At 36.6% G+C, this 22,498-nt stretch overlaps 1 protein-coding gene across 3 annotated transcripts; it reads left to right on the top strand.

Moving 5' to 3' along the window:
• The first annotated feature begins 30 nt into the window (after nucleotides 1-30).
• LOC113091425 (myc box-dependent-interacting protein 1-like) lies at nucleotides 31-21,953 on the top strand. 3 transcript variants are annotated; one of them, XM_026256948.1, is made up of 15 exons: nucleotides 32-436; nucleotides 6,553-6,633; nucleotides 6,767-6,821; nucleotides 7,393-7,487; nucleotides 8,956-9,051; nucleotides 11,024-11,131; nucleotides 12,029-12,114; nucleotides 12,813-12,888; nucleotides 12,978-13,033; nucleotides 13,164-13,196; nucleotides 13,771-13,834; nucleotides 14,176-14,304; nucleotides 17,144-17,209; nucleotides 18,601-18,702; nucleotides 18,790-21,953. In XM_026256948.1, the coding sequence occupies exons 1-15, from the start codon at nucleotides 356-358 to the stop codon at nucleotides 18,889-18,891; spliced, it is 1,230 nt and encodes a 409-aa protein (XP_026112733.1). In that variant the 5' UTR covers nucleotides 32-355; the 3' UTR covers nucleotides 18,892-21,953. The 3 variants fall into 3 exon arrangements, with proteins under 3 accessions (XP_026112741.1, XP_026112733.1, XP_026112749.1); XM_026256956.1 differs by lacking the exon at nucleotides 13,164-13,196 and having other exon boundaries at nucleotides 31-436; XM_026256964.1 differs by lacking the exon at nucleotides 14,176-14,304.
• The last annotated feature ends 545 nt before the right edge of the window (nucleotides 21,954-22,498 follow it).

The raw sequence follows: 22,498 nt of genomic DNA, 5'->3' as shown, positions 1-22,498 counted from the left end.
GTAATCCATCTCTGTCTTTCTTTCTCTCTCTCTATCGTTTTCCAATCGCTTGTCACCAGAGGCAAATAACGGAACCCTTTTGACCATATATTCTTTGAGAGTTTTAAGTTAAAATTTTTGATGGCGTAGTTTGGAAGGAGTTTAGTCCAATAATAACTCTCCGTGTCCACATTTAGGACTCTGAAGTCGCGCACTGTCTCTTTAAGAGGGTTCACCCACCGACCTCCTGTTGATCCGACGGTATTTCCCCACACGTTACTGCTCTTCGGTGTCTCCTGCCAGTCTCACAGCGCTTTACTTCATTCATAACGGTTCCTTTATTTATTTATTCACTTTGGAAACTTGAAGCTCAAACATGGCAGAGGTAGGGAAAGGAGTCAACGCCGGGAAACTGGCCAGTAATGTACAGAAGAGGATAACTCGAGCACAAGAGAAGGTACGCGTGCTTTCCTCTACTCTCTGTGTATTTGTAACAGTTTTATAGTTTGTTGTTGTTATTTAGTTTGTACATTCAACTGCGGCCTGCTAAATAGCTGTTTTTCTAAGTGTCAAATAATCGGACTCTTGTGTTTACTGTAGGAAGAGACTGTAAAACTAACACTTCATATTAAACGTGTATGTCATCATCCTCTCTTGCGTAGAAAAGATGGATTTGTTTCTCATTCCAGGAGCAGTTCCTGTTAAAGTTATGTTTGAAACTCATGGGGTCATTTGAGATGAAGTGCTTTAAAGAGCAGCTGTTTGTGACCCAAGCTCTTTTGACATTTGAGTTTTTCTTTCAAATGAATCAACCATTGGTTATTTTATGTTATATTATATTATATAGTAGTGGAGATTGGGGGCTATTTGTCATAATTTTGTACTCCACTAAATATTTGCCAGGTAAAGTTTAATTTATTTTGAAAGTCAGGCACATACCTTAAAGACTTGAGTACAAAAAAAAAATAAAAAAAAAAATACATAAATAGAATTTCCACTGTCATTTCTCAAGTAAAAATAAATCAAAAATACTCAAGTTCAATTTAAAGTTAAAAATGTAAAGTTTATGGGCATGTTGTCAAATGGGGTAAGTTGTCACATTAGGGAGCTGCTATTAACACTGATCTGAGATCAACACCTTTTTAAAATATGAAATTTAAAGTAATAAATAAATAAAGCTTTCTCTTCACATAGGCTCCACTATATGTAAACAGTAAAATTATTCTGAAAAAAACTAATGAAACAGACAAAATTAAAATTGTGACAACTTGCCCCTCGCTGATTTATTACAAAAAAATGTATAATCTACCCTCATTATATAGTTGGCACTTGTCTGAATGTGATGTTTTGTTTTGTTTTTCTTGTTTTTTTTTTTTTGCGGTGTTCACTTGTTTAAGGAGTTTGGATTTTTAAAACCCACTGCTAGAGAAAACATACATTTCTGTCGCTTCATAATTACTCAACCCTTACAACACCATCCTCATGCCCCAACTAGTCTCGCTCTCTCCTGTAACATTTTGTAACACAGAAAAGCTCAGAATGTTCTCTTTAAGATACACTAGGACTTAAACAGAATGGAATCAGAGATATTCACAAACAACAAAGTGAATCACTGGCTCTCAGGAACATATGGAGCAGTTTGGAAATGGCGATGTTGTGGCACAGTTTAGATCTCAGGGTATGATTGGTGCATCAACACAAACAACCCCCAGCTGAAAGCAGGAGGTACACAGGAAGTGTCATTTCCACGCTACACGACCTCCCAGACCGCACAGCTGGACACCAGAGCCTTGCACAGAGCAAAAGTGACATGCTTTTGATTTGAGTAGTACAGGGCTATAAGAAATACTTGATAAATTCAGCCCAATGTCTAGGTTTATTTTAGGGTTCTGACACTTGCACACCATTTCAATGAGTTAACAATCTGAACTAGCACTAGAATCAGTACAGGAACATCAGAAATCAGTACATTTTAGTCTTTTAGAATACTGATCATTTTTGTTTTAGCTTGTTTCATGCTAAATATAGTTTTGTACTTTTATTATTTCATAAGAAGCTTAGACATCTTGGATAGGAGATTTCTAGGAAAGATAAGTTTTATCATTTCCTGTCCCTATAAACCAATCACATAACTTTGTAATCATTTAAATGTTAACAAAGAGAGTTAAGAGGTTATTTAGGACCATTGTCTGCTTTTGTGTTCGTCTTCCTGTAGGCCAGGGGCTATTCTATCCTGCATGCTAGACTCATGTGTGTAATTCGGAGGTTTCTCATCATTCTCAACATCATCATCAAGTGCTGCATTTAAAAAACACTATCTGTAACAATCAATAAAGTATGAAATTATGCTCATTGATATTTTTGTGTAAAACCTGATAGATTTTTTTTTCAGGAATGTAATAGTGTGAGTAAGATTTACATTTACAGGGAATTACAACTTAAATTCTGCTCTGTTCAGCATGAAGAGTTAGCTAGTATCTATCTTCAGAAGACTTAGGTTTGAGTACTGACTACTGTTTATGTTGCTTTAATTATGACAGAATTTGAATCTTTGCATGAACTATCCATTTAATACTTTTATTGGACAGATTGCTTTTGTCTGTAGGCTTTTCAGTGGGCCTAAATATTATTTGTCAGATCTTTTTTTAGTTGCATTTAGTGTACAACAGCTGTCTCTGCCTCTTCAGAGCGTAAAAACTCACTCTAAAAGAATCTGTGTGTGTGTAATCGTGTGTGTGTGTGTGTACACTCCTTCTAAGTGATACGCTGGCCATCAGCATGATTGCTTTGAGGTAAGATCGCAGTCTCTTCTTCCCCCCTGAAATTCGTCCAGGTAGAGGAGACTTAACCATGATCCTCTAGTGGCAAATGGCCAACATCTCCTCTGTCTTTTCTCACTCTTCGCTTCTCCCACATCCACCTGTCTGTCGTTTTATGGCAGGTCACCCATCCTTTTTTATTTGTATTTTTTGTGTAGAAACATTCCAGAAGTGTCCAAGCGCTGGAAGACAAGAGATGGGTGCAAAGTTACGTCCACCCCGTTTTTTTTAGATTAGAAACCCAAAGGAAGTTTCCTCAGCCTTCCACTGACCTCTGCTCTGATTGGGCAGGTGACCTGTCAATCAAAAGCTCAAGGATGAGCCACACCCCTCTTCCGCACTCCACCCACACACCTGTCTGTCCTCATAGAGCAACAGAGCAGTGTGTGCATTGGGCTATGAATAGCAGTCAGGCTGTAGCTGTGAGCTAATCCCCAGAAACCCCTTGTGGTGTGTGTGAATGCCAACGGCTGTGGTCTGGGGTATTTTGGGGGCTGTAACTGAACACCAGCACCCATCGACCAGAATTAAAGACCAAGGGCCTTTATAAAATACAGATGCAATGACATTTGGTTTATACTTGAGAGAATGCGGTCATAAATTTGCACAAGCACATACAGGCTACTGCTAAATTTCTCTCATTATAAGCTCCTTTAAGATATTAGTTAAGGCTCCATTTACAGCAGAAGTGTGGATGTGTGTTTACTTTAGACAGATTTGTCCCAGAAATATAGCTCAGGCTGACAAAACCTTTCGGGGCATTTTGAAGCTAAATATTCTTTATATAAATCAATAAAAGTGTATGCTGTTGTAGAGGAAAGAGAAAATGAATGTGCATTTGTATGGTGTCAGATCTTGAGGGTGTATTAATATGGATAACTGCATCAGTTAGTATAAACTTTTCTCTCGGTTGCTTGAATGTTTTGCTCACACACACTTAGGAATCTCTCAGCTGCCGGACAAATGTTTGGCACTGGTGTGATCAGAGCTGTATTAATTAAACATGCTGACTCATAAATAGTTTTCCTGTAAATGAAAAATCATGTCATTCAAAACCCGGATGACTTTTTATCTGTGAAACACAAAAGGAGACAACTTGGAAAATGTTCCTGCTGCTCATATACAGACAAAAAAATCAGTTCATATGACTTACTATATTAGTCTAAAGCCATACGAACAGACTGTAATTTAAGGAATTTTTTGGACACGGACACATTATGCAAGCCAGCTTCCAATAGAGGAAACATACAGGATGATAAATTAGCTGTTCTCCAATACTTAGTTTCTATTGTAAATCAGAACAGTACAGAAGCCAGAGCAGAAGTATAACTGAACAAAAGGTGAGAAAGTCAGGATGTTTTTGTAATTTTCATAGGAAATGCCTTTGTTTATGGTTATAAATTTATTAAGTGCTCTTGGAAAAGAACTTCCTTAAGAACATATAATTTGTGGTGCTTTTATAACCCTTCGTGCTTGTGATGGGTCATTAATCAACGATTTTCATTGTGCGTCTATTACGTGACAAATGAATAAAAAAACTCCGGACCCTGGAGGTGAACTAATCATTTATGTTTCTCATAATTTATCTCTGGCTGCATTATAATAATTTCCTGAAGTGCAGTATGATGAAAAATGCATGTGGACGTGCTCAAGTAATTTGGATATTTGAAAAAAAATTGTTTCCTTCTCTCAAAAGAATAAATTAGTTAATTTAGATGCATGAAATTAATCATGCGATCTTCCTATCAATGCTGTGTTTGGATGAAGTTGCAGTTTTCCAATAGTTTTCCAATTGTAGCATATTGCCATTAGCTTACAAGACAAGAAGATACAGACCAAAAAACTGATACACTAATCAGCCTGATTAAGTTATTATACCATGTCTGCTTGACTCCTAAACAAGACTCCGTATTAACACAATTTACTGACAGTCATATAAATGGATATTGCTCTATTTCAGAAAATTTCAAGATAATTTTAAGTATGCAGTGAGTGACATATCATCTTCTATCTTATAAATTCTGTATTATTTTATCATACCATTCACCAAGCACTTGCTCTCTAGAGATCTCGTCAGCTATTGAAAGATCCATGCCGTTCGACCACTAGCTCAGTGAGTACAGTCATATCCAGTGTTCCTGGAAGACCTCTGAGTCAGAGAGAATGCCTTCATCCCAGATCTGCTCTACTGCACAGGGAGCACAGGTCATCATGACACAGATCCAGGCCGCTGTATTTTAAGATGTCAGGGGGCTCGAGGGAGGGGTCCTGCTGCAATGCATTCAGGATCAGCTTTCTAACACTCCCTGTGCAGTAATACACATTCTTCAAGAAGAGCACAGCTGACACTGCCTTTAACTCTTAAGTATATTAGCATTCAGATGGCGTACTTATAATTGTCTTTGCATATTAAACTTTTTAGAAAGCATTTCAAAAAAGAAAAATGTGAGAAATTGCATCCTTTCATCTTGGATCTTTTGACATTATGAAGCAGACGTCATAGGATGTGCTATTCTGTTGTTCATGTCAGGCTGACGGAGACCAATCTCTTTGGATCACAGATGGCATGGCATGTTTTATGTGCTGCCAGGAGTTGATATGGGGGAGCAGAAGGAAAAGGAAATGACCTCTGAATAAATAGAACCGGATTCAAGCACTACCTCAGACATGTTGGACAGGAAGTAGGGCAATCTGAACGAAAGGAAATGTGCGTAATTAAATATGCTAGGAAATAGTTATGTCTTGTATAATGGAAATTCCTATGCAATGAAAGGACATTGTGCTTTGAACTTTTGGCAAGTGTTTGTATGTGTGCATGGCAAGAAAGTGAAGTGCAGTCAATGACACTCTCGGGGAACTCATTGTAAGCCTCCATGAATAAGTTTCATTTCTTATGAACAGTTACAGCATGTCAGCGTTCTTCATGGGGAAGAAAAACATGGAACTGATACTGAAAGCACCGTTTGTGGAGGCCGGGGATCTAAGACCCTTTTTCTTGCCACCTTTTTAAGACCCACATAAACATCTATGGTCTTAAGACTGCACTTTTAATTTGTTTAAGATGAAAATGCATTAACAAATTGTGAATCAAAAAGTCTATGTCCTAAAAAAAGCAGCTGAAGAAGTTATTAAAACACTAATGTCATGCCGATGATTTCATCACAATTATATGATTAGGTTAGGTTAAACCTGACACCAATGTATAATAATAATAATAATAATAAATAATAATTTGATTGTTTATTATTACTGTTAATTAATCACAATAAACAGTTTCATTAGTTTGACAGAAATGTATATACACATAGCACAGATAATCTGTTTAGGACACATTGACTGTAGGCCTTTCGTTCAGAAGGCGGGGCTTCCTGCAGCATTTTTCAAAACTAAACAGGTGACACGTCTTGGGTAATCTTTATGTGATAAATTCAATATTAATGTGCTGATTTGAGGGGCATGATGCAACTAAACCAGTCTTTTCACAAAATACATTAAACTTTCTACTCACCTTAATGCATAGTTCTTCATTTGTTGTTTCTTTACATGAATTCAAATGACGTAGAATGTGATTTGTTTTAGCACTTTCACTCACTTAGAAAAATCACTTGCTACATTTGGTGTTGTCAGATTATGATATTTATAAATTCCCGCCTTGGTCCCCACAAACACAAAGGCTGGCCTACAAACCAGTAAAGCAGAAGTTGTGTACCATGTGTTTGTATGATGTCGCCTGTGTTGTGTTGCTCTCCGAAAGGTGTTGCAGAAGTTGGGAAAGGCGGATGAAACAAAAGACACAGCATTTGAGGAGGAAGTGGCCAAATTCAACAAGCAGCTGGTAAGAGCCTTAAACCTTCACCCTCTCTGACCCCCTCCTTAATATACACCATGCCTTGACATTTGACCTCAAACCCTCATCGTAGTTCTTAAATATCTAGTGGTGGTTTCTTTTCTCTGATCTATATCTGCAGGCTGATGGCACCAAATTGCAGAAAGACTTGAAGGCATATATGGCAGCAGTGAAAAGTAAGACTCTTAATTGTGTGTCTGTGTATATATTACGATAAAAGAGATCACAGAGGGTTTAATTAACATTTGCTCACCCTCATGTTGTTCCAAACCTGTGTGACTTTCAGTCTACTGTGGAACCCAAAAGAATATATTTTGGTAACCATTGACTTTCACTGTGTGAACAAAAACGCAGACATTATTCAAAATATATTTTTTATGTTCCGTAGAAGAAAGAAAGTCATAATGTTGGCACACTTGATCTACCAAGCTCCAAAAAAAGCAGTCTGTACAATATATTCCAAATCTTAAAGGAAGCATTTTCATTTACGGATGAACTACCACTTTAACCATTGGTAGTGGTAGTAGATTAAAGAAATGTAAAGTAAGCAGACAGCCTTTTACAGCAGACTCTTGTGTGCTGCCCTAATGCACAACCCCGTGGCCTCAGCTTCCTCCCCAGTGCCCACAGCAGTTCTCACTTCTCTGAAAGATGTGTGTTCGGTTGAGTGATTGAGCAGTCGTCTGTTTCAATGTGACTGGCTCTTAGCTGACCTGTTTTTTTTTGTTGTTTTTTTGGTTTCCACAGCCATGCACGAGTGTTCAAAGCGTCTACAGGACTGTCTGGCAGAAATGTACGACCCCGAGTGGTTTGGCAAAGAGGAGGTGGACTCCATCGCAGAGGTGTGTAAGGATGACACTGGCAGAGCAAAACACTCTGTCTGGATTGTGTGACATTAGTGTGTTCAGTGTGAAAAATCTCACCGGAAAGGAAAATCTCTTTAATATGCCAGTTGTTTCTTCTTAAGCCTCTTGTTTCTCACATACTATTCAAAAGGGCCACAGTAACCTTAAATGTGTCCCTTGTAGAGTTTCAGAAGAGCCTGAGGAAAATGTTAATGATCACAGGAGACTAGATTCAATTTAATCAAGTCTCATACTTATCCCAGATGTGCTAACATACCAAAATCTGCCAGCATTTGAATGGGCCTATACTCTACCGGTCAAAAGTTTAGGGGCAGTTTTTTTTTTTTTATGTGAGAGAAAATAATTATCACAGTTTCCACAAATATATCATGCAGTAAAACTGATCCAAATAAAAGAATTATTGAGCAACAAATCAGCATATTAGAATGATTTCTGAAGGAACATGTGCCAACGAAGACTGAAGGAATGATGCTGAAAATTCAGCTTTACCATCACAGGATTGAATTACATTTTAAAACATATTAAAATATAAAATTATTACTATTACTATAAAAATAAATAACTATTTCAACTAAAACTTTAATAATAAAATGAACACAAAAGAGCGTGACAGCCCCATGAGAATGAATGTCGTGCACAAACAGAAACAAAACACCAAATAAAATCAGGCCTGGTCGTCTCTCGTTCTACACTGGTGACACCATTCCCACGGCCCTCGGCCCCGCCCCTCTCGTCACACAGTTATTTTAGATTCTAATAATATTTCACAATATTATAGTTTTCCTTGGTGAACATAAGAGATGTCAAAAACATTTTTACAACTCTAACCAACCCCAAACTGAAGTGTATAGTTTCATTCTGAATCCCACAAATGAAAATATAAAAAAATTTAGTCACCCTCAGTCAGGCTGTCTAAGATGTAGTTCAAACAGCTGATAAAAACTAAACAAAAGTGTGGATTATTATGTTTATTTTTATTTTATCAGCTGTATGGACTCTCATTCTGATGGCACCCATTCACTGCAGACCATCCATTGTTGCAAAAATGATGTAATACTAAATTTCTCCAAATCTGTATCAATAAAGAAACAAACTCATCTACTTCTTGGATGACCTGAAGGTTAGTAAAATAAAAAATCTGCAAATTGATTGTGTTTTCTACATTTCTTTGGTTTCTTCCACTCACCCATCCCTCTGTGAGTAAAGGAGATGATAGAGAAAGAAATGGATAATAACTGGAGGTAAACATGACGGTGTACTCTAGAGCTGCTGCTGATGATGCTAGAGTAGTGCTACTGCAGTGAACTCTGTTTTAGAATCGTTCTGTACATGTGTATATTTAGACTTTTGTTCTCAGTGGTTTGTCAGTGTGTGTGTGTGTGTGTGTGAGAGAGCGTGAGAGTATGTGTCTTGCTGTACATGTCTGATTATATTTGTTTTATAGGACACTGACCTCCTGTGGCAAGATTTCCAACAGAAGCTTGTGGACAGTGCCCTCCTTTCCATGGACACATATTTGGCTCAGTTTCCAGACATAAGGGTTTGTTTCTTCTTTAATAAGTGGTGCATGCAAGCATTTTAACATTTACAGGAACTATTCAGTGATTTTATTGCTGTCCAATTTCAGTATGTCTGTTTTTTCCCCCATGTAAAAATTCCCAGCTCAATTACCTACTGTTTTTTTGACAAACACCAAGGTTGTGTGGTAATTTAATTGCAGTGTGAATCCACATCTCTGTGTTTGCAAGAAGGGATCAGACGAAAAGTGGTTTTGTAAATGTCTTTTGATCGCTGCCAAGCACCGTACAGTAATGGTTGTGCTTTGTGGTAATGTGCATGCATTTTAAATATGGACACTTTTATTACTGAAATGCTGGAAAATGTCTTCAAGGATTTTATTTCATCACAGTTCCACTAAATAAAATAGGAGCTGTTAAAAAAAAGATAACAAAATCATGTATACTTTTTCAAATGGGTCATTATTAGGGATGCACCAATAAGATTATTATTTTTCTTTTTTTGGTTGATAATGAGTTTAAAAACAGCTATTGGCTGATTGGTAAATAAGAGTTTGCGTTAACTTATTTTTGCTAATTTCCACATTTTTTTAAATAATTTATAATTTGAAAGGTAAAATGCAAGACAGAAAGCCATTTAATCTATAATGCATCGATTATCCTATTTTTAAAACACTTCATCAAAAATATTTAAATAACAAAATCATAAATTATTGTCCTGTCATTAAATTAAATACAAGCAATCAAATCAATAAGAGACATGTTTATAGTTGACAATAATATGACTGACCACATAAACAGCTCAGTTGTAGCTAGGGTTGGGTATTGATTGGGCTTTTTTATGATACCGGTGCCAAATCCATACATTTAAAATGGTACCAGTGCCGAAATGGTGCCTGAATCGATACTCAAAAAAAAAAAAAAAAAGAGCCCCCCCCCAACCCAAATAAACATAGCATTCACATGCTCCTCGGATGCTCTCATTTCCGGAGTTACACATTCTACTGTATCTCTGTATCTCCTTTACCTTTAGAAGAACGGATGTGTTTGTCACTTCAAAGGTGTGGTTCACACAAAATAAATTCTAATTTGGTTGTTCTAAACCTGCATACAGTTTTTTCTTCTGCTGAACACAAAGAAAGATACTTTGAATGTGTCTCAACTAAACAGCTGATGGTTGTAACTTCCGTAGTAAGGTTAAAAAAAATACTATCAGAGTCTTTGGGGACCAGAAACTGTTTGGTTACCCACATTGTTTAAAGTATTTTCTTTTATGTTCAACAGAAGAAAGAAATTATTACAGATTTGGGACAACTTGTGGGTGTGTAAACGATGACACAAATTAATTTTTTGGGTGAACTGTTCCTTTAAGTCAGACAGTCTACCGTGCACAACTGAAATACCTCTCTGCAAATTGCGCTTTCATCATTAGTTAAATATTAGCTCTAGATGTTTTAAACCAGGCAGGTTTGTTTACCGAAGTATTGTAAAATGTATTCATAAAAATAACACCGATATTATAATCCTAACCCTAATCTATCGATAAACAAAAAATGGCCTAGGGACGCCCATTCTTCTAACGTCCATTTCAGAGAACCAGGACAAATATTTCAGTCATTCGCTCAGGCATTAAGCGGGACCGAATTGAGGCACCGACATTTGCGTTCTGATTCGGTTCTAGTACATACCGGTTGCATAGGTACTGGTGCCATATTGGCACCGGTTTTCGGTACCCAACTCTAATTGTAGCATCATGGTGTATCAACGATGTTCCATGCAAATGTATTTATTATTGCTCAAATAGGGCTTTACACTGAAGTATGGTTCTGGCTGTATGTAGATACCGGCATGAAGATGCATTACATAGCAAGAACCCTCTAGCAACACTCACAACCTTATAACAACACACTGGGAACTATTTTAAAGCCATTGACTATTTACCATAGTTAGTTACTGCTGTGTTAGATGGACTTGTGACTCTTTCTCCCGTTGCAGGCTCGCATCGCTAAGCGCGAGAGGAAGCTGGTAGATTTTGACAGTGCCAGACATCATTTTGCATCTATACAGAAAAGCAAGAAAAAGGATGAGGCCAAAATTGCCAAGGTACCGGATGCTCGTTCCAGCTTATTAATGTATGCTGTACTGTCTGGCTTTTTTTTCTTGTTAACTAACCAACTTATCCCTATAACAATACGTAATTGATGTATTGCATTCAGTTTATATGCTTGAGTTAGTGTATGTACATTAGTGCATTTGCATGAGTTGTTATCTTGCTTGATGAGATTTGTGTGAGCTAACTCCAGCACTCGAGTGTGTTTGTCACCGTCTCTTGCTGCACGTCTAGCCTCTGGCTCTGGTGGAGAAGGCTGCTCCCGGCTGGGCTCAGGGAATAATCACAGCACACCAAATTGCTCAAACTAACCTCTCGAGAAGCCAGGTGACTCATCTGTCACTCAGCCTGTAAACCCTCCCTTAATCTGCATAACCCCACCCACCCACTCACTGACCACACCCACTCACAGCGTGGCTTCCTCATGTTCCTTCATTGATGAATAGAAAGTTTAAAAAAACAGCATTTATTTTGCAGTCTTCACTTTTCACTTCAAATTGATTTAATGAATCTTAGCTGAATACAATTATGACCCTAAACAGTAGTATAGTTCTCTAAAAAAATGTATTTTTCTCACCTACAATTCACCTAGACCTACGATAAGCAACTTTACAGAAGACAACAGTGTCATTAATTAAAGGACTTTGGTTATATTGTAGTACACAAGTGTTTTTGTTATACAGTACAAAGTAAAGTAATACAGTTTGAAATGACATGCGGTGAGTAAATGTTTGATGTTTGTTTTAAATTCTTTCTGCAGGTTCCAGTAGAAAGGAATCAGATCATTTGTCCACAGTCTATTCATGCACAGTCTTTGTATATGTATTTTCATAAATTACAGTGGGTTTAGTCTAATGACCATGTGTGTTGGTGTGTGTGTGTGTGTTTAGGCTGAGGAAGAGTTAGGCAGAGCTCAGAAGGTATTTGAGGAGATCAATTATGATCTCCAGGAGGAACTTCCCACCCTGTGGGACAGGTAATAACCAGCTATTCACCCCGACATGATCTCTGTTTATCTTTCTTATTCATCTTATAGGAATAGTTCACCTAAAAATGAATAACTATCACATTTTTCTAAACTTTGTGTGCTGCTGTTCTGATTTATTTTTTTCTGTGGAACACAAAGGGATAATTTTGTAATATTTGCACACATCTCTTTTCTATGTAATAACAATTTGAAGTGATCACATCTGACAAGCTACAAACTTAATTTTTTGTCCTAAATTTCTGTTCCTCACACTAAGCTACCTTTAATTGATTAAAAAGAGTAAAAAAAAACTATATTGTGAAATATTTTTACATTTTGAATTAACTGTTTTGTCATTTATTTTTTAATGATGTCTTTACTGTCACATTTTTATTTAATGCATTCTTGCTAATTAAAAGTGTACTTTTTTTCAATAAATAGGGTCTTATTGACCCAAACTGTTGACCTCTATTGGCTTAAGACATGCAATATAACATGAGTCCTGTTTTTATGATACTTTTACATTTTTATTTGTCCTTTGTTTAGCTTGAGAGATCATAATGAAAAGTAGTACAAATATTCTTATTTTGTGTTCCACAGAAAAAACAGCTGCTTTATTTGAATCATGAGACGTGCATAATGATACATTCACATCTTGACAAGTACATAACAGATGTTAATTTGTCGTTTTCTCTTTCTCTCTGCAGTCGTGTTGGCATCTATGTTAACACATTCCAGAGCGTTGCCGGCCTGGAGGAAAAATTTCACAGAGACATGGGCAAAGTGAGCCAATGATAAGAGACTTATTAACAAGGAATAAATGCGATTATTGTTGTTGGTTACCAGGGTATGTTGCGTTCTTTCACACACAGCTGAACCACAATCTGAGTGATATTATGACCAAACTGGAAGAGCAGCGTCTAGCCAAGTGAGTGCTTTTATCTTGGGAAATTTCCTGTCTGTATAGACACTTCTGCTTTCCTGTAGTTTAGCACACAGATGTGCGACTTCTTGTTTTCCTTGTAAATTAAACCAACGCTCCCCAAAATAATCCACAGAAAAAGTGTCCCGACAGCAAACACTGGGAAGAGGTAACAGCTCCTCTTTTTTATGTGTGTTTATGCAACATTAATTGCATTAAAGATCCGCTTCAACAAGATTATTTACACCATGCTCTCTCGTCTCATATAATGTCTTGTTTTGGTGTGTAAATCTTTTTAATGATTTGAGAAATCCAGCTGATTTATTTTTTACATGGAAGAAAAACCAATGTTTTGGCTCTCAGGCCTTCTTCTGAAGAAATGTCAGAGAAACATTAGTTTTTTTCTTGAAGCGTATGTTTTTCCTCCATTTGTAAAATAAAACAAAAAATAGAATTTTTGGTGCAAATCACGGCTGAATTATTAAAAAAGCACTAACACTTGTTTGTTATTGAAAAGTACTGCTTGCATGGGGCTGTGTGTACATGCTCACACAAAAAACAGGACTGCATGTCTGGAATGTCTGTGAAATGCATTAATTGTGCATGGTATTGATTTCAACCAGAGCACCGATCTGCCTGCAGTAGTAACACTGATCTCTGCTTCCACCTAGTGATCTATTTCAGTTAAGACACTCATGAACGTGTAATGCCAATTGGAGTATTTATTTATGTTTTTCATGCAGTGAAGAAGCAGCCAATCACAACCTCTCAGAGTCAGCGTCAGACCCCCCTAAATCACCAGCAAAGGTACTGTGAGAGAGCTGATGATATTATGTGCTCTATGTTATACTTATGTGTTTGTTTGTTTGTTTATAATGTCTTACTACTGTATGAAACTAAAGAAGCAGAAATAAAACCAAGCCCTTTTTTATACATTTATACATCATACATTGCAATGGGGTTTAAATTTTAGTTGTAGTTAACAATAACAACAATAACTGCCTTACAATCGAGTTTAAGCAAACTCAAAGCATGTTACACACATACAAGCTAACAATAAGTACTTCTGATTGGGTGTTTTAACCCTCAGTGTGTTATGTATTTTCCTTCTGCTTGTGTGTATCTGCATGTGTGTGTTGGTGTGGCAGTCCAGAGAAGGACCGCCGGTGTCACAGCCGCCCAGGCCGGCTTCATCTCAGGAGGTGAATCAGGACAACACCATTAACCCGCTTGAAGATGCAGTGGTGCCTGACATTAACAGTTCCACCCAGCCACAGGTCAGAGGTCAAATGACTCCCTCCCCTGCTTATATAAGCACTCTCTTCCTGGCTTCATCTTCGTGTCATTTATAAATCCTCTCCATCCTTAATTTGCACATACAACCTCCATTTTCACCCTAAAAGTGACTTGTCACCTTATCATTAACTGAAGTATCACTGGTTTTTGAGTTTGTCTGCATTACCATCTTCTGTTGCTGTAAACCAGTGATTCCACTGAATACCTTCACTGCTGAAGTAAAGCTGGTGTTTTGTGCTGTGCACAGCAGTGTAATGGTCCAGCAGTGTGCAGTGTGCTGGATTTAGATCTAGATGCTTGGCAAGCATTCAGCACTGCTCCAGCTCACCGGCTGTGGGTCAGAGGACAGGAAGGGTCAGGATGGCAAAGGGTAAAGGTCACGGTTCACAGTCATGCAACCATTGCTCTTACTATTTCTGCTATGGAAATATTTAGTAAAAGTAGTAAGAGTAGTACGCTAGTATGCAGTTCTGAATTCAGCACATGCTGTCATCTAAGATGCTTGCAACAGCTCGGCCTCTTGAATTTTGAAGTGGACTGAAATCTCTGCATGTTTCCCCTTTAAGTTTTGGGGAAATGAAATGCCACTTTGGTTCAGCATGCAACACATTAGCTGCTCGCATGTTATGCATGTGAACTTGATTCCTACTAGTTCCAAAAAACAAAAATTCCAGGGACAGACAAAAATAAATAATACAAAACATAAATGAATAAAACATACACTACTATTCAAAAGTTTGGGGTCAGTATGATTTATTTAAACAAAATCAATTATTTTATTGAGCAATGATGCTTTTGAAATCTTTGTTCATAGATTCCTGAAAAATGTCACAGTTTCCAAAAAAAATATTATGCAGGACAACATAGATAAAAATGAGAAATGTTTCTTGAGCAGCAAATCAGCATATTAGAATGATTTCTGAAGGATCACGTGACACTGAAGTAATGATGCTGAAAATTCAGCTTTGCATCACAGGAATAAATTACATTTAAAATATATTCACAGAAAATAGTTGTTTAAAATAATAATAGTATTCAAAATGTTAAGGTTATACTGTATTTCTTTATATAAATAAAAAAGGCAGACTTGGTGAGCACAAAAGAACAAAAACGTTCAAACCCCAGACATTTGAATGGTAGTGTATAAAAATATTTAGGCAAATTTTACTTTGCTCTCAGCTACTAATTGTATTATACTCCCAGCTCTGTATGACACATTTTACCATGATTATATTCACTCCACTGAATTACATCATTACATCTCTTCTGCGCTTATTCATTGTGAATATTACTGTATATTAATTTCCTCCTTACTCCTGTACATGGTGTTCCAGTTTCCACTTCACCTTTAACGAATGCTTTCCTCTCATGCTTGCTGTAATAAAACTGATATTATAAGCTCCGGTCACTGGGGTTTATGAGAGCTCTCTTCCTAATGTCATGGTGATAGACGTACTTTGCATTCTTATTATTGTATTATTATATTTGTGCTGCCTCATGGAAGAAGGCTTCATGGGAGGTAAGAAGACCTTGTGCTGTGATGGATCAGGTCTCTCTTGACCTCTTGTGGTCTGATTGATCATGGCAGAGGGTTGCACTCAAAGAGCCCGAAATACACTTGATGGGGCTTTTGGATGAAATTCTTCTACAGTCTTTGAAATGACAAATTAGAAAGAAAAGCACACACAAACAAACAAACAGACATTCAGCAGAAGTTAACCCACATCCAGTAGTTTTAATAGTCACAGTATGTTAAGTCAGGTCAGTTGATTTGTGAGCTGAAAACACACAAGAACAAAGTTATATCTTAATGTAGACAAGAAAAAATACTATGCACAGTTTGCTTAGCTCAGGGGTTTACGTGCACCTCTATTTAGGTTTGTGTTTGTCAATCTTGCTAGCTGGTGAATTATATAATAAAAGATTTCACTCGCTTTTTGGTCAAGGTCAAGGTAAAACTGAAAATTAAGTTAAAACTAAAACTGAAATAAAAATAAATGAAACCTAATTAGTAATAAATTAAATAAATAAAAATGAATAAAGACAACAAATATTTTTTAAATTTAACTAAAATTGAAAGTCTTACAATAAAGGTTAATTCAAAATATTAATAAAAAAAAAACTACAAATAATACTAAAATAACCATTTTGGGGGTTTAGAATGAACTGTAATTCACATCTCTTCTTCACCTTTTCCTTCATTTATTCATTTTTTTTTGTGAATTATTTGCGCCTTTTGCCATCTATTTTACCTCCCAAAATCCAACAAACAATCCTGGCGACCCATCCTGATCAGACCCCTGCTGTAGACCCCTCCCAGCAGTGGGACTCGAATGAAGAAGCTGCCACACACACGTACAGCCAGCAGCCGTATGAGGCTCCTCAGTGGGTGATGAGGTCGCTTCTGCTGTACAGCTGTATGAAGCTGCCCGCTGGGATGAGCAGGACAGTGTGTCTGCGCAGTCAGGCTGGGAGGACCATGGTGTGGAGCACTGGGGCGAGGAAGGGTCCCAGGTAGTGCAGATTCTAACTGGGGCAGTGGTGCGGCTCAGGCTTGGGAGGCGGAGTCAGAGCTGCCTCAGTGGGAGGAGCTTCAAAGTGTAAGAGGAACAAGAATCATTTAGGTTGTATTGTGGAGTAATGTGATGGCGTTAGGATGGCTCAGAAGTAGATCCTGTTGTTCTGTGGGTGTGTCAGGTTTCCACTGTGGTCAGGCTAAATGTCCGTTTTGGTATTCATTTCTATATATAGAAGGTTTGTTTTATTCTGTTGAGTTGATCAGGTGTAATTAAGGTGTTTCTCTTTATTCTTTGTGTTTAGAATGAAGCGCCAACAGTGACAAATGGCTCATCAGATGCAGAGCTTCCTCCATCTGTTCTCTATAAGGTGAGATGCACTGAAAACCCAAGATCCCAAATCTTTACAATGGTGGTATTTATTATATTATATTATATTATATTATATTATATTATATTATATTATATTATATTATATTATATTATATTATATTATCACTGTATTTTACTGTATTTTGACCAAATAAATGCAACCTTTATATATGTCAGATTGATTAATTTGTAATTAATCACATACAAAAATAAAAGTTTGTGTTTGCAGAAGATCTGTGTGTGTACTGTGTATATATATAAATACACACGTGTATATTTAAGAAATATATGTAGTATATATTACTATTTATGTATAATATAAATCTTATATAAATATTGCATATATTGTATTGCATTTATATATTCATATAACAAATATACACAGACTACACATATTTGACCTTGGACCAGTTTTAAGTGTAAGTTTTTAAAAATTAGATTTATAGAACATCTGAAAGCTGAGTAAATAATCTTTCCATTCATTAATGGTTTATTAGGATAGAACAATATTTGGCCGAGATACAAATATTTGAAAATCTGGAATCTGAGGGTGAAAAAAAATCTGAATATTGAGAAAGTCGCCTTTAAAATAAAATTGTCCAAATGAACTTTGAAGTTTTAATATATTTACGGTAGGAAATTTAAAACATTTCCTCATGGAACATGATCTTTACTTAATATCCTAATGATTTTTGGCATTAAAAAAATCTATAATTTTGACCCACAACAATGTATTGTTGGCTAATGCTACAAATATACCCTTATATTACTTATGACTTATGATTTAAACACAAACTTTTATTTTGGATGCGATTAATTGCGATTAATCGATTTGACAGCACTAACACACAGACACACACATACAATTTATAATAATGATTTCTCTATTTTAATGTTAATAATTTTATTCCTAATTTGGCAAAGCTGAATTTTCAGCATATTATTCCAGTCTTCAGTGTCACATGATCTTCAGAAATCATTCTTATATGCTGATTTGGTGCTCAAGAAACGTTTCTTATTACTGGTAAAAAATAAAAAGCAAGTTCTGCTTAATATAATATATCTTATTGATATTATAATATATGAATATAATACAAACGGCTTGTTTTCTTTAAAAGAAAAATTAACACTAGCTTCTCTATACTTTTTTATTCTGTCTATTTGTTTTCTTTTTTCATTTATTATACAATTAACAATATTTGGATAAAAGTGTCTGCCAAATGACCAAATATAAATGTAATATTTTTTTCATTATTTGATGATTAGAAAATATAGATACACACACACACACACACACACACACACAAACAAACAAACACAGAGCTTTTAGAGAGATATATACATAGAGAGAGACAAAGAGAGAGAATTCACTAACATGATTTTTGGTAGGTGAAAGTGATGCATGACTACGGAGCAACAGACAGCGATGAACTTGATCTGAAGGCTGGTGACATTGTGCTTGTGCTTCCCTTTGCCAACCCAGATGAACAGGTCAGTCATGGCTCCCGTGTTTAGATTTGCATACACACTCACATACAATGGGACAATGACTCATCGTCTTTTTGTTTGTGTGCGCAGGATGAAGGCTGGGTAATGGGCGTAAAAGAGTCACACTGGCTTCAGAATAAAAACCTCCTAGCTAAAGGAGTCTTCCCTGAAAACTTCACCCAGAAACTGTGAGCGGAACAGCCCTCTCAGAATCAACTACTCTTATACTTTGTGTCCTCACCACTTTACTGTGATAACATTTTTTATAAAACATCTTCAAAAAACAAGGGCTTCTCAAGCAAAAAGTAAAAAGAAGAAGCTCTATTCAATATACTGTGGTCATTTGGGGTAAGAATAAACATTAAAAGGTATTAGATGATATTTGCAGCAGCATGTTTTACACAACTTCATGGAGTAGTATGGGCCATGTACACACTGCAGTCAAACTCACTTGTCAGTTCATCCTTTAATGCCTAATCCTGATCTGTCCACACAGTTCAGTTATTTTCAGGAGTGACAACCACATGTACAAAACTTCTTCGCAGTTTGTATACAACTGAAGAGAACAACTAGATGTTAATGATGTATTTAAACTAGATATGTTGTCTGCTTTATGCACAGTGCAAGAAAGTCACAGGGAAGGAGATACGCCAAGAGCCTTGATTTGCATATGTTGCCAGGTCTTGCTAGAAAAAACAGCAAACAAGAAAAAAAAATCCAAATGATTTATTTTGAAAATAAAACCAAATATTACAACCTGCACCTGCATAAACTGGATCGCTTTATGAGCGAAACCATAAGCAGTGGTGCCCCCGTGAAAAGCGAATGGGCTAGTTTTGAGTAGCATTGAGCGGGTTTTTCTGTGAAGCCCAAATAGTGATGTGACATTCAGCCGAGTATGGTGACCCATACTCAGAATTCATGCTCTGCAGTTAACCCATCCAAAGTGCACACACACAGCAGTGAACACACACTCACCGTGAACACACACCCGGAGCAATGGGCAGATATTTAATACTGCAGTGCCCAAGGAGCAGTTGGGGGTTCAGTGCCTTGCTCAAGGGCACCTAAGTCATGGTGTTGCCAGCCTGAGATTCAAACCCACAATCCTAGGGTTAGGAGTCAAACTCTAACCACTAGGCCACAATATCCCAAATATGCTGCTAATAAGTGGACATGGCAACACTGCAAGATCATTCTTTGTGAAGCAGACTTTGAAAAATAAACAACGCCTCTGTCAACAGTGATTTTGTTACAATTGTTGAATGCAATGAGTATTTGGTTGCTGTAGTATTACTTTAATAAAAAATAGTGGATACCAAACACGCAAGACTCTAAAACTTTAAGATTACCGTGGTGTCAGTCGTTGCACTTTGTCAAGTACACGCATCAATTTACAATTTAGGGGATTCAGTCCAGTATTTTGTTGGGTTGTCACACCTGAAGCTTTACAGTGTGAACATGGCCATGAACACAATTCAGACTGGGGCCGATTTGATTGTTTTTTGTCAATGGGCCATTTTGGGAAGATATAAAGCATCAGTTTTTTTGCCCTAATCTGATATGACACACATAAAACAACGTATTTGAGTGAAGTCTTTTACTCTGTTGTCAACATGGAATTATTATGCACAATTCTTCAGTGCTTGTAAAATAAATGTGTTAGATGCTGTTTCCACAAGTATGAATAGAAACAAATAGCATATTGCATACAAGTGCAAAGAGTGACAGATGCTCTTCACACAAAGTATAAATAGAATACACTTTTTGTACTAAAGGTAAAATATCTGGTGGGCAAAAAGTTTGTCTTCCTGCATAGTCTGCTGACGTCACAAATCACTGTCAGTATCTCTCAAACCAATCAAGTCCTGAAGTCCAGTATACAATATATACTGTTTTATTCAGAAATATAACATATTTCAGGAAAAAAAAGTGCTAAGTGCAAACTACATTTAATGTTGACTTAAAAATCAGGGACAAATGAATCTTTAACTGGTTTTATTATCTCTAGAGTCTCCTGTACATGTAGAGCCCCTTCGACACAATGTTGTTTCCTAGATAGGGTTTCTAGCACTGCACCGCATGTGAGGGGTTCATCTCAATAAACTACACAATATTTATGTTTTTCTTTGTTCTGTTATAAAGGTCTTCGGGTATCTGCCACCAAAGATTCTGAAAATTATGCAATGGGACAAACCACTAAGTTGTACTGTATGAGCAACAGTTTGCTTGAAACACATTTTTCAATGTATTTTCAAATCTTTAAACAATTGTCATGGTTGCATGAATGTTTTATAGTTCCTTTTAGACGGGTGCACAAAAGCTTAATTCTTAAATAACTGGAGAAGATCGAACATATCTCGTTTTCATGATCTTACTAATATTTAAAATAGGAAATCATGTCAAAAATATAGATTATTTGATAGCTTGTGATGCACTGATAGGGTGGAAACACTGAATGAACTGAGCGAGATTTATTCACATACTTTACTGAGAGAGAACAGTATCACTCCACCAGTGAATTTTGTATTTTAAAGGCAAAATTGTGCTCAGCTGCACCCGCATCTGGTTATATGTAGTAATATGTACGCTAACGTCTCTTTTTAATATTTTTAAAATTCAGTTTTCTATGTTAATCTCTGTTTCTTTGTTAATTATATCAGGATAAATAATGGCACTGCATCATTGAGAAATGACAGTGACTAATATTCAGTATTCAGCACATTTAGCACCTGGTTGAAATGCTACAAAATCGGGCCGTTTCAATGCTTAATCTGTTATCAAATATACAGGGAATCTGCTTTTGCCAAAACAGTGTAGAATCTCCCAAGTAGAGTAATTTAATTGCTATTTTGTGAACTCTTATGTATTGTCAACTCTGGCATTGTCGGTGTGTATGTAAATCTCTCTCTCTGACCTGTTTACATCAGAGCTATAATATTCTTGCCTGGTAAGCTCTATATTTGAATCGTTTTGAATAAAGAAATATTTATCAGGCCTTTGAGCAAACAGCTGCAAGAGGTCTAGTCTCTATTCACCTGAATGAAAACTGTGTGAATGTTGAAAGTGACTCCATCTGAATGGTCAAGGTTCTGAAATTTAAAACTCAGATGTTGCACATGAAATCTATATTTCAACAGAAAGTTCATTTTGGTAGCTTAGGATACTCTGTCTTAACATGCAGTTCTCTGTAAGAAACACCCTGTCAAGAAGCCTTCAAAAAGCATATTAAAATTAAAATGATACTGAACTTATAAAGCGTCCTTTTGTTCATTTCACATCATCAATCCTTTGTTATGGGATATGCAAGTCTATGAACTTCAGAATACATAACACAGGTTATAACTGCTAGTAACAATTAAACAAAGGCTCCAGCCTCCACAGTCTGACTTGATTGCATGTTTCATGTGCATTTATTGTCATGGGAACAGTCTGGGAACAGATATGTTTGTTCCTGGGCTCCATGGTCACCCAGACGGTTAACAATAGCTTAGACTTAATTAGTGTACAGATATGACAAGTGCTTGGGGACAGTTTGCACCACTTATGTAGAGACAGAAACAAAGAGAAAGAGCTTTTAGAGAAGTAGATTTGGCTGTTAGACTTTTGAGTGTAACTGGATACATGCACATAATGCTAAAACACATGAAGAAGATAACAGTAAAAAAAAACATGCCATATCAAAAGCAGTGAAGGCCATTTACATGCCGTGTTTAAAAAATGAACCACAATTCTTTAAAATGGCTCCAAGACAGACATTCAGTATTGCTGGAATTATCGCTCAGAGTGATTTTTTTTT

The sequence above is a fragment of the Carassius auratus genome, chromosome 6 (assembly GCF_003368295.1).
Source record: "Carassius auratus strain Wakin chromosome 6, ASM336829v1, whole genome shotgun sequence".
Taxonomy (NCBI): Eukaryota; Metazoa; Chordata; class Actinopteri; order Cypriniformes; family Cyprinidae; genus Carassius; species Carassius auratus.
Note: the sequence above shows the minus strand (reverse complement) of the source record. Positions and strands in the feature narration are given on the sequence as shown.